Source organism: Lepidochelys kempii, chromosome 1 (assembly GCF_965140265.1).
Source record: "Lepidochelys kempii isolate rLepKem1 chromosome 1, rLepKem1.hap2, whole genome shotgun sequence".
NCBI classification, from domain to species: Eukaryota; Metazoa; Chordata; order Testudines; family Cheloniidae; genus Lepidochelys; species Lepidochelys kempii.
This window is the reverse complement of record NC_133256.1, coordinates 230,918,605-230,931,110: the sequence shown is the minus strand read 5'-3', so window position 1 is coordinate 230,931,110 and position 12,506 is coordinate 230,918,605. Positions and strand designations below refer to the sequence as shown.

The 12,506-nt window shown below is 45.7% G+C and overlaps 1 protein-coding gene across 5 annotated transcripts in view; it reads right to left on the bottom strand.

The window, feature by feature from the left end:
* The window catches only part of KRAS (KRAS proto-oncogene, GTPase), a 42,893-nt gene extending 30,683 nt beyond the window's left edge, over positions 1 to 12,210 (bottom strand). For 3 of the 5 annotated variants that reach the window (XM_073317912.1, XM_073317877.1, XM_073317885.1), the window contains exons 1-2: positions 12,085 to 12,167; positions 7,163 to 7,284 (exon numbers count right to left, since the gene is read on the bottom strand). In XM_073317912.1, coding sequence (XP_073174013.1) covers positions 7,163 to 7,273 — 111 coding nt within the window. In that variant the 5' untranslated portion in view covers positions 7,274 to 7,284; positions 12,085 to 12,167. Of the gene's footprint in view, positions 1 to 7,162; positions 7,285 to 12,080 lie in introns of all 5 variants that reach the window. The other 2 variants (XM_073317895.1, XM_073317903.1) reach the window with 2 other exon arrangements.
* Between the last annotated feature and the right edge of the window lie 296 nt (positions 12,211 to 12,506).

Sequence of the window (12,506 nt, the reverse complement as noted above, 5' to 3'; positions counted from 1 at the left end):
TCCCATCTTAGAGTAATTTCATCTAGATCACATTTCTCTAGTTTGCATGTGAAACTGGATTGTGAGACTGTCAAAAGCCTTACAAAAAAAATCAAGATATATCACGTCTACTGTTTTCCCCTCATCCTCAGTCTAGGCCAATAACCCTGTGAAATGAGATTGGTTTGACATAATTTGTTCTGACAAATCCATGCTGGCTATTCCTTATATCTCTATTATCCTGTAAGTGCTTACAAATTGAGTGTTTAATAATTTGTTTTAGTATCTTTCTAAAAAGAAAAGGAGTACTTGTGTCACCTTAGAGTGAGCTGTAGCTCATGAAAGCTTATGCTCAAATAAATTGGTTAGTCTCTAAGGTGCCACAAGTACTCCTTTTCTTTTTGCGAATACAGACTAACACGGCTGTTACTCTGAAAAGTATCTTTCTAGTTATTCAAGTTAAACTGGCTGGTTTAGAATTCCTCAGGTCCTCTTTGGTCCCCCTTTAAAAGATAGGTGCCATGTTTGCCCTTCTCCAATTCTCCTGGCCCTCACCCACCTCTATGAATTCTTGAAGATAATTGCTAATGGTTCTGAGATTACTTCAACTAGTTCCTGAAATACCCTACCATGAATTTAATCAGACCCTGCTAACCTGAATACATCTAATTTATGTAAATATTCTTTAACATCTTCTTTCCCTATTTTGGCCTGTGTTCCTTCCCCCTTGTTGTTAATATTGTCTTGAGTATCTGGTCACCATTAACCTTTTTAGTGAAGACTGAAGCAAAATAGGCATTAAACACCTCAGCGTTCTTGACATCAGTTATTAGCTCTCCTTCCCCACTAAGTAGAGGACTTACACTTTACTTTGTCTTTCTCTTAAATGTATATATAGAGCCTCCTATTACCTTTTATGTCACTTGCTAGGTGTCATTCATTTCGTTCTTAACCTTTTTGATTTTGTCCCTACATACTTGTGCTATACTTTTGTACTCTCTTAGCAATTTGTCCATGTTTCCACTTTTTGTAGGATTTCTTTTTGATTTTCAGATTAAAGAGCTCCTGATGGAGCCATATTGGTTTCTTACTACTCTTCCTATCTTTCCATTGCAATGGGATAGTTTGCTGCTGTGCCTTTACTATTGTCTCCTTGAGAAACTGCCAGCTCCCCTGAACTGTCCCCTGAAAGATTTCCTTTCCAGGGGACCTTACCTACCAGCTCTGAGTTTATTAAAGGTTCAGTGATAGTATAAGTGAGCACATTACTTTTGTATACAAACTGCTATGTTTCGGTAAATATTATATGCATAGAGCATTTTACAGCAATATCTATCACTACAGAATACTAAAACAGAGGCATGATATATCCATGGAAAGTGAAAACAATGCTTTTCTCAGAAATCTAAATGTGTCATGGGTACAATGCTTCAGGAAGAAATCCCAGCATTACCTTTCAGATCCTTTTATTTTCCAGTTAATATCATATCACTCTGTTCTTGTTAATACTAACCAAAATTGAAAGCTTAAGCTATTGTGCTCTATTGAGTTCTTCTTGTGAATGAGGGGGGAAAAGTAACAGAGAGCATCAGTTCTGGTTACAAGTGAAACAGACAGCTTGAATTCTAGCCAACTTTTAACAAATTATTTAAGTTCTAATAATTTAAACTAGTTTTAGGTATTACACCTGCTCCTGGTGCCCCCTACCAACTTTTACAGTTTTACATATGTTTTCCCACTTTAAAGTGTTTTTTTCTCTTCCCTATTGATGTATGAAAAACCAACACAAATGAGAGGGAAATGACTGTTTGTATAAGGTAAGGTAAGTATTCTACACAATCACAAAATCCCAAATACTCAAAGTGAATGAACTGGGGGAAAAAAAGTCTCATCTCTTACTTATCTTGATCCTAGAAGATATTTGTAACAATACCACATAAAATAATTTAGGTACAAATGTGACTTTAAGTTGACTGTGTCCCTTTAAGATAAAGTTCACCTCTCACATCACTTTGGAAATATTTTGCTTAAGTGCAAAGTTAAGTGCCAAAGTAAGTAGTAGTACATCTACTTTAAAAAAATACATAAACACTGTTTAAATATTGATAAGGTTGCAACAAACCTACAAGCCCCAGGAAATGTAAAGTTAACCTTAACACTTTTTTCCTGTTGTGGAATGTTAAAAGGACATCCAGAGTCCAGTGCTCAGTTCCCATTAAATTGAAAGGCAGAGTTGCCATGTTCTGCCATTAGTTTCATCACCAAGCTAATGATAAAGCACAAGCCCCACCTTTGGCACTTTACTGATCATATCAAAAGAAAAAAAAATCCTTAGTTCTTTCTCTATTCTATTATTTCTCCATGAGAAAACAACATTCGTGATGACCAAATGTGCACTGTCGGGCCTTCAAATCTCCCTACTTCTCCAAAGGAGGCAAAACTGCAAAGCTGAGCTATACAAAAAGAAAAAACACTCTTATTTCAAAGAGAAGGTAGATAAGGTAACATCTTTCTTTGGACCAACTTCTGGTGGAAGGTACAAGATTTTGAACTAGAGAGAATTCTTTTTCAGGTCAAGGGAAAGAAACTTTCCAGACCTGAACAACTCTGCAGTTCAAAAACTTGTACCTTCCACCAACAGAAGTTGGTCCAATAAGAAAAAGATACTGCCTTGCAAAGCTGGTGTTTCTTATATTCAAATTAAATAATTTGTTAAAAGTTGGCTACATTTCAAGCTGTCTGTTTCACTTGTAACCAGAACTGGTGCTCTCTGTTACTTACTCCCCCCCCCATTCACAAGAAGAACTCAATAGAGCACAATAGCTTACGCTTTCAATTTTGGTTAGTATTAACAAGAACAGAGTGATATGATATTAACTGGAAAATAAAAGGATCTGAAAGGTAATGCTAGCATTCTTCCTGAAGCATTGTACCCATGACACATTTAGATTTCTGAGAAAAGCATTGTTTGCACTTTCCATGTGACCAACATAGCTACACCAGCACTCTTACTTTAAGTAATGAATGTCAAGGAAAATAGCTCGGCCATTTTTTTTCCAGTTAAAAAAAACAAACCTATTATTTTAATGTAAACATTATAGTCCCTGAAATAGGGGGTTTCTAACGAAGGCACGGACAGTTAGAAACACAAGTTATACTCACAAATGGTTCAGCTACAGTTTTCTACTTCATCTGTTCATTAAGATTTCTGAATTCCATACACCTGCATCATAAAACTTTTACACCAACAGTACTCTTTCTATAAGAACTCTTTTAATATTGACTAGATTTCTGTAGAAAGTTTGGGAAAAAAAGTGTTTATTCAAATTAGATCAGTTTCCAATTTCATGTACAAGTGTAGGAAAGCCACCACTCTCAGGGCCCCATCCACAGCCCATTAAAGTCAATGGGAGTTCTCTCCCCGACCAACCAACTTCAATAGGCTTAGGATCAAACCCTTATCATCCTCCAAAACAGAAGACACACGTAGGGCCAAACGACTTCTTCACTCGGAGCCCAAAGGGGACTTTTAGCTTTTCAGTCCATGCCTAGCCACTTGGAGATCGGTGGCAAGTGAGTAGCGTCAGACTGCCTTCTATCCCCAATGTACAGCACACCTGCATATGTACTCCATGTGAAGGAGGCATGCGGAAAGGAGTCCAGTCTGGTGAATGGGTACCCTAAGCTCCTGGCCAGATCAACTCTTCAGGGACAACTCTGAAGACCACTCTCGCATCTAAAAGGCACACTCTCCACTCCTCCCATTGAGCAGTCTACTACAGACTTGGACCTTATGAGAAATTAACTCTCTCCCTCCCCAGCGGGATACTACACTATAGTGTAGCACTGCATCTTTACCATAGAAACAAGAAGTGCTTGGAGGAGCTAAGCCCTCCAGCAACAGACAAGACAACCAAATGCAAAAGTCCTTGCTCCCAAAAATGAAAGGAAACCTCATCTACCATGACCAGAAACAGGATTTGAGGTGGTAGAGGGAATAAGAACAGAGATAATTCTAGAGAATAATTTAAAGTTTGAAATCTCTCTCCCCCATCTGTAAATATTCGAGGAAGGGAAGAAGAAATGCCCCTAGATAAAAGTAAAATTAATAAGTTGATATAAATAAGTTTTCATATTTATAATTTGCCATTTTATGAAAAAATCTCAGATCGTTAAGTTTTGTGAGTGCCTAGATGTAACGTGGACTAGCTGTCTATATGTACCCAGTAGATAAGTATTGTATTGTAAGTATTACCATTTCTGAAAAAATTATGAAGTTCTTAAAAAAGAATTTAAAATGCATCATAGAAAAGGCACAACAGATTCATATGTAAGTTAAGATATTCTCTTGTATGTAGAACTTCAAATGACTGCCTCTATGTGTTCTAAAAGAAAATTCCACACCTAGTCCGTCGGACTTGTACCATTGCCCCAAAACACCATAGCAAAACCAGAAAGTGCCCTTTTACTGTGCACACTCCAACCAGCAACGAAAGCGGAGTTACATGCTCGCTCTCTGAGGGAGAGACAGATTGGAATTTAGAGAAGGCCAAATAGTGCCACTGTGGATTAGAGTAAACACACAAGTGAAGGGGAAATAGACAGCAGTGATGCCCCAGGACCCAGCACAAAAATACATCACTCAAGTAAGAAACGGAAACCCAGAGTAGCAGTCATAACTTTAAAATAAATAAATAAAAAATAAAACACAAAAACCACTCCAGAAGTCAGTTGTAATTTTTTCCTGAAAACTAGATTCTGTAATTTACATCAAAAGCCTTTATTTCCATTACACTAATTACTTAATTTGTTATCACTGGTCTTTCAGAAGCCCTAAACTCAATGTGATTTGTGCTAATGGCAAACACCTCCACTGTTGTCAGCGACAATGCTGAGATTTTCCACATTTGTGTACTGTATGTAATTTAAGGGAAAAAAATCACTATTAACTGATCCTTGTCTGTGTCAGACACTTGATAAAAAATTCTCTATTTATACCTTTATGAAAGGACTCTATACACAAGTTAATATGAGCCGTTCTAAAACGTTATTTAATTAGGATGGAATTTTCAAGAATGCCTAAGTGATTTAGAAACACAGGGTAAATTTTTTTGAAAGCAGTTCAGACTTCTTGAGTTCATAAATCACATAGGAGATTTTGGAAATCCCACCCTGAACAACTTTCAAGCTTTAGTTGGGTATTCCAGGGATAGCCCACTTGGATGGCCGGTCTTTTTCTAAAGAACATTTGAAAAATACATAAATATTTTATTAAAATATCAGAAAATGAATGAGCCACAATACATTCTGGATAGAAGATAAAATATTTGACCAGTAGATGGCACTAAACAAACTGCTTCAATATATTAGCCCATATTTATAGGTTTATATGGTCTACATACACACTTACACTGATCTAACTAAATCTGTTCCCTAAAGGAGTTTTAGTTGTTTAGGTACAAGTGTGAAAGTAGACCAGCCTGAAGTGGATTTTATGTGGGTCTGAGGCCTTCCACAGATCATACATTCTAAGAACAAAAATACTTACATATGCGATTGAAAAGTAATTTTACAGAGATACTTATTCATAATGCATCTGCTGACAGGCAATAAATATTTTCCCCTTCCCCACTATCTTCTTTCACAATACATAAATGTTACAGGTGTTGTAGATACCCCCTTTAGCCACACTAATGATTTCAAATGTCTGAGTAATTATGGAAACAAACATTTCACTCTTTTACAAGTGTAATATTTATTCTTCCAAGGAGAAGCAATCAATGAATGTTACAGCAACAACAACATTAACACAAAGTGGCAATGAGACAACGATACCATAACAGTGAAAATAATGCTATTGGCATTGTGCAAGTATCATCTACTAAAGCAAGGCAAATTTATAACCTATATTCTTCCTCACTGTGTGTTTACAAAAACACTTAATATCTTTATGGCTAGAGCTCTTTGACTTAGGCCGTGAGCCCACAAATGGATCTGTGCAAACAGCACATTTAAGCAACCCTGTTCATTAGAATGGGGCTCTGCCCTTGCAGATCCAGTTGCAGGAAAGCAGACATGTAACATCCAATGTAAGAGCTTTCCTTGGGGTGCCACTTGCCATTCTAAATGATTCCTTGCCTACAACCTCAGCTACATGATTTATTTTTATTTTATGGTGCTGTGACCATGTAATCCATTTGTCAGGTCCCTGCCCTAACGGTCTTACAAACTAACAGGCAAAAACAGTATCTAGGACATCCATTCAGACAAGTATTTATCAAAGTAACCTTTAGAGGAATGCTATTGTGATAAGTGAAAAGATGTTTATGTAGGTAAAAACTGCAGTTGTTTCCTTCAAAACATTACACCAATGATTTCCACAACTGTGGACTACAACATAATGTTGAGGTAATCCTGTGCAACTAGTTTGCAAACTTCCTATAATACAAAAATTTCATTAGTCAAATCTTCTAGGAAGTTTACACTTTTCTGGGGAACATTACATGTTAACATTCTGAATGATTGGTGTTCCTAGAAGTACTAACACTATTATTGATGGATAGTAGCAATAGGCACCGTAAACTTCTCCATTTAGTTCTGGTTACACACCATAACTTTTAATGTAGAACTGCCCTGTTATTTTAAGTCCTGGGCACCTAAACAATCCTCTGATGTGACGGTTTAATTATCAATTCAAGTTATGAGACTTGCAACTTCAGAGGTAAGTTTCTTTTATAAGAATTATGAGAAAAGTCTCAAATGCTATGCTAATTTTGTGCACTTCTCTCTCTCTCTCTCTCAATTTAAGACACGCAGGGGTGCGCGCACACACACACACCCCTAGTTTACTGGGTTTTTTTAAATTAGATCTAGTACCCAGAACCAATCTTCAGGTGATCAAAGTATATTTTCAGGATATTACCTTTTGATTTTGTAACACCACTATGGAATGACAGTCCATTGAGCTTAGAATAGCACTTTGAATATCTGCCGGATATCTAAAATGTCTTTAAAACAAGCTATAAATATTGGTCACTATTATAGCATCATTTAAACAAAATACAAATCAAAAGGTTATAGAAAAGACATTTCATAGAAAAATACAGCAATACAAGCCACAAAATCAACATCTGCCTCTCTCGTCAAAAGAACTTGTATACGTTATTAAAATTAAATTGTTTACCTCTATTGTAGGATCATATTCATCCACAAAATGATTCTGAATTAGCTGTATTGTCAAGGCACTCTTGCCTACACCACCAGCTCCAACAACGACAAGTTTATATTCCGTCATTTTCAGCAGACCTAGTAACAAAGAAGTCAAGATTAAGCATGAGAGAGAGAGAGAGAGAGAGAGTCAGGTTTCAATTACATGTTAAGTCATCCCCCAGTTCCTTTACTGAGGTGTTTAAAGAAAGGGAAAACCATTCTCTTGCTAGCGCACACACAAAAAAAATCTTTTGAAAAGGGGATGCTATTTCTGAGTGTCAAAAGTTGTAAAAGTTTTGGTGCAGGTATTGTGCCACAAGTTATTGAACGCAAACTGAAACTAACTTTAATTGTGAAAACCATTACATAGAACTCAGGAAAGTAAAAAAAATCTGTTTTTATAGGTTATAATATGCAATATTTTATTTGATATTCTGATCAGTTCTTTTCACAAAATGTAAGAGATTTAGGATGCTGTTCCCTCAAATCTTAAAGATAAATTGGTGTAAACATTGTCAGATCAGAAACACACATTAGAAAAAAACAAATGCTGCAGAGCAAAGCCACTACCACCAAGACCTCTCCATTTTGAGCAGTGACATAGCAAGTTGTTGGATATCAGGAGTTATGACTATAATAATATAAAATAACCCATGAAGCACTCAAAAGGGCAAAGCCTCAGAATGAAGTTGATTATTAAAAATGGAGGGTCACTACTGATTCACTGGGAAGTTACAAAGTGGCTAAATACTACCAAGAGAGCAGCAAACTATATAAAGTTTTAATATTAAAATATGAACACAACCCTTTAAAACATTTTATTATCAAAAAAACTGAACACCAGGGCTCACCTGTCAGATTCACCTTCACAGATTTTTTTTTCTGGGCAAGAGTAGTATACTATTATTATATAAGGGACATCCAATAATATACTATTGTATGGTTGTCATAAATTACCAGAATAGTCTTTGCCCATTATAGCCAATTCTGTTATACAAATAATGATATAGTAGCAAGTAAATTCTTGAGTGAGATGCAAAGCCTGTCAGGAGGAAAGTGACAGGCTAGGACAGAAAAGCATGGCAGCCAAAATTTTCTGTAACATCTTTGCTCCTCCGGCTCTTTATATTCCTTATACTTAGAGCTGGGAATCCCACTATTTATTTGTGCATACGGTGATTATTTTGTGGGGGAGGGGTGGAATTTGACAGCATAATATTGGTGGGATCCAGTCATGTGGGCTGGTGTCTGGCTCACGCTCAAGAGGCGGAGGGCGTTTCCACCTGTCCTTCCTGCAGCACCACCTCCTCCTCCTCTCAGAGGCAGCAAAATCACTATCTGCCTGAAGAGGGAGGTGGGGCAGAGAGGAGAGCCAAAAGACATAACCATGGGACAGAGAGAGCGGCAGAGAAAGGAAGGGGACTGCATCTGGCCCTTCAGACGTTTTAATCCAGCCCTTGTGCTCCAGCCGGGGAGCAGGGTTGGGGGCTTGCCCTGCTCCGCACATGCCGGGGCTCCCTGCGGCTCCCAGAAGCAGCGGCATGTCCCCCCTCTGGCTCCTACACGTAGGAGCAGCCAAGGGGCTCCGCATACTGCCCCTGCCCCGCCCCCGCAGCTCCCATTAGCCAGGAACCGTGAGCATTCATGGCCTGCCATACAATTTCCATACCCAGATGTGGCCAAGTTTGCCCACCCCGGTCTAGAGTATAGAGGGCTGTAGGGGAGCAGGAAGCTAAACATATGGATGGGTGTAGGAGCTCTCAGGGAATATACAGAGATGCTGGGGCCAGGAGCAGCAGGTTTGTATAATTTTTTCTGGTGCCCAGAACTGGTCAAAATCCCTCTGCCCCCCACACCACCACCTAAGGCTCTGGGAGGGAGTTTGGGTGCGGGAGGGGTGCTGGCTCTGGGCTGTGGCAGGAGGTGTGGGGTGCAGGCTCTGGGAGGGAGTTTGGGTGCGGGAGGAGGTTTGGGGTGCAGGCTCTGGGCTGGGGCAAGGGGTTGAGGTGCGGGCTCAGAGGGAGTTTGTGGGCAGGCTCTGGGCTGGGGCAGGGGTGCAGGAGAGGGTGAGGGGTGCGACACTTACCCTCAGGCAGCTCTCGAAAGCAACCGGCACACCCTCTGGCAGTGGCTCCTAGGCAGGATGGTATGGGGGGCTCCATGTGCCGCTGCCCACAGGGACCGCCCCTGCAGCTCCCATTGGCCACAGTTCCCGGTCAATGGGAGATGCAGAGTCAGCGCTCAGGGCGAGGGCAGCACACAGACACACATCCCCATGGGGCCACAGGGACGTGCCGGCTGCTTGCAGGAGTGGCGTGGAGCAAGGGCGGGCAGGAAGTCACCTTAGCCGTGCTGGTGGTGGCGGCAGCAGCTGGGGGGCTCCTGGCCCTTTTAAATCGCCATAGGGTGACAGGCAGGGCCGGGAGATGCTCCGGGGGAGGCACGCGGCGCTGGGGGAAGAGACCCAGCCCCAAACATTGGTGGAGACAGGCCCCCAGGCCCTGAATATTCCTGGAGCTCGGGCACCACAGTCCCATATAACTTGTCGCCACTGGCTGGGGGCTCTCAGGAGGACACGGGGATGTAAAGTCAGACGAGGATAAGGGTATAGATGGAGTAGAGGCCCTCAGAGGCCATCAGGTGTAGGGATCAGAAGTTGGGATATACAGAAGGTACGGGTTCCCATGCAGTATAGGGTGCAGAGGAGGCTGGAGTACTCAGGGGGTATAGAGAGCATTGTGGTCTAGAGGATGCAGAGGAGGCTGGGATATAGAGAGTGATAGCGGCTCTTGGGAAGGGTAGGGAGGCGTAGGGGCAGGTGAGGCATGGGGCATACAGAGTAGAGACTCTTGCAAGTTATAGTGCTTTGGGGGCAGGGGAAGGTGGGGGGATATGGGATAATGGCTCTTGGGGGCACATGTGGAGCAGGGACTGTTGGGGGTGTAGCGGGCAGAGGCAGCTGGGGTCACAGCGGGGTGTACAAAGGTGGAGGAAGCAAGGATTGTAGATAGGGTTGCCAATTCTGGTTGGCTGTATTCCTGGAGGTTTCATCACATGACAGTCTTTTAATTAAAGAATTCCTGGAGACTCCAGGGCAATCCTGGAGGGTTGGCAACCCTAGCTGTGGTGGATATAGGTGGGCCGGGGGCACATGGAAGCTGTTGGGAGTATAGGTGTACAGTGGGTATATGGGGGGCACAGGTGTGCATGAGGGCTGGAAGTACACAGGGGTAGGGGCTGTTAGGGGCACAGGTACACAGGCAGCTAGGCACAACCAGGGGGCAGGAGGCACAGGGGGTATAGGTGTGCAGGGGGCTGGTGGCATACAGGGGCAGGGGCTGTTGGGAGTTCACAGGGTGCAGGAGGTACAAGTGTGCAGGAGGTTCATGGGGGGCTGTCAGGGGCACAGGTAAGCTGGTGGCAAATGGGGGGGAAGGGGATGAAGGGGGCAGGGACTGTCATTGGCATAGGTAAGCAGGGTGTTGGGGGCACAAGGGTGGGCAGGGAGCACATGGGAGGCAGGTAAGCCAGACACTAGGGGCATACAGAGAGCAGAGGACACACAAGGGGGGGCAGGTGGGCAGCAGCTGTCAGGGACACAGGTAATCAGAGCTTTAGGGGCACACGGGAGGCAGATGGGCAGGACAACACATGGGGGCAGCAGGGAATAGAAGTGGACAGGGAGCACACAGGGGGGCAGGGCCTGTCACGGGCACAGGTAAGCAGGGCACTGGGGGAAGGTGGGAATACAGGTGGGCAGGGGGCTGTCAGGGGCACAGGTAAGCAGGGCATTGGGGCACACGGGAGGTTGGTGAAGATACAGGTAAGCAGGACACACAGGGGGCAGCAGGGGATACAAGTGGGCAGGGAGCACACAGTGGCCAGGACCTGTCAGGAGCACAGGTAAGCAGGATGCTGGGGGCAGGCGGGGATACAGGTGTGCAGGGGACATATGGGGGGACAGGTAGTGTCGGGGGCACAGGTAAACTGGCAGCACATGGGAGGCAGGTGGGGATACAGGTGGGCAGGAGGGCACAAGGGCTATTGGGGGCATAGTTAAGCTGGCGGCACATAGGGGGCAGGTCGGGACACACGGGGGCTGTCGGGGGCCAGGTAAGCTGGGGGCCCATGGGGGGCAGGTAGGGACACAGGTAAGCTAGGGGCCCATGGGGGGCAGGTAGGGACACGGGGGGCTGTCGGGGGCACAGGTAAGCTGGGGGCACATGGGGGGCAGGTGGGGACATGGGGGGCTGTCGGGGGCACAGATAAGCTGGCAGCACATGGGGGCAGGAGGGGACACAGGTAAGCTGGCGGCGCATGGGGGGCAGGTGAGGGTACAGGGGACGGGGGCACAGGTAAGCTGGGGGCCCATGGGGGGCAGGTAGGGACACGGGGGGCTGTCGGGGGCACAAGGGGGCGGGGGCTGTCGGGGGCACAGGTAAGCTGGCGGCGCATGGGGGGCAGGTGGGGACATGGGGGGCTGTCGGGGGCACAGGTAAGCTGGCGGCACATGGGGGGCAGGTGGGGACATGGGGGCTGTCGGGGGCACAGGTAAGCTGGCGGCGCATGGGGGGCAGGTGGGGGCGCAGGGGGGACAGGGGGCGGACGGGGGCCGGGGCACAGGTGAGCCGGGCGCTAGGGGCACACGGGGGGGAGGGGGCAGGCGGCTGGGGCGCCTCGATGCGGGCGGAGGCTCCAGCCCGGCCCCTCAGGTCTGGGCTCCCCAGTCCCCGCTTCCCCCCAGGCGGCGGCGGCGGGGGCGCTGGCCGGGCAGGGCGGCGGCGCTGGCGAGTCTCTCCGCCCCAGGTCCCGCTGGAGGGTCCGGGGTCCCGGCTCCACACGGCCTCCGCCCGCCCGTTCCCGCCACCCCACCCCCCGCCAGGTCCCCGCACCTGCCTGGCGCTGTCCGGGCTGCGGGGCGGCTGCTCGTCCCCGCCGCGGCCGCTCGCGTCCCTCTGCCTCTCCGTGCCGGGCTGAAATGGCGGGGGACGGGGCTGGGGCTGCCGGGGCTGCCGAGCCGAGCGCCGAGCGAGTGGATGCGCTCGATGCGCTCCGCGCTCCGCCGCAGGGAGCGGGAGGGGGAGGAGGAGGGGGGAGCGACCCACCCACAGACTGACAGGCCCGCAGTGTCCCAGGGAAACTGCCCTCAGCTCCTGAGGCAGCAAGCAGCACAGACAGAGCTACAGCCCCAGCCCTACAGAGACAGGGACAGGGACATACACACACACACGCCCAGCCCTGTAGCTCCACAGCAGCCCCACCCCAAGCCAGGAAGGCTCCACTGCGGGGGGGTGGCTTTCTATGAACACTTTCTGTCA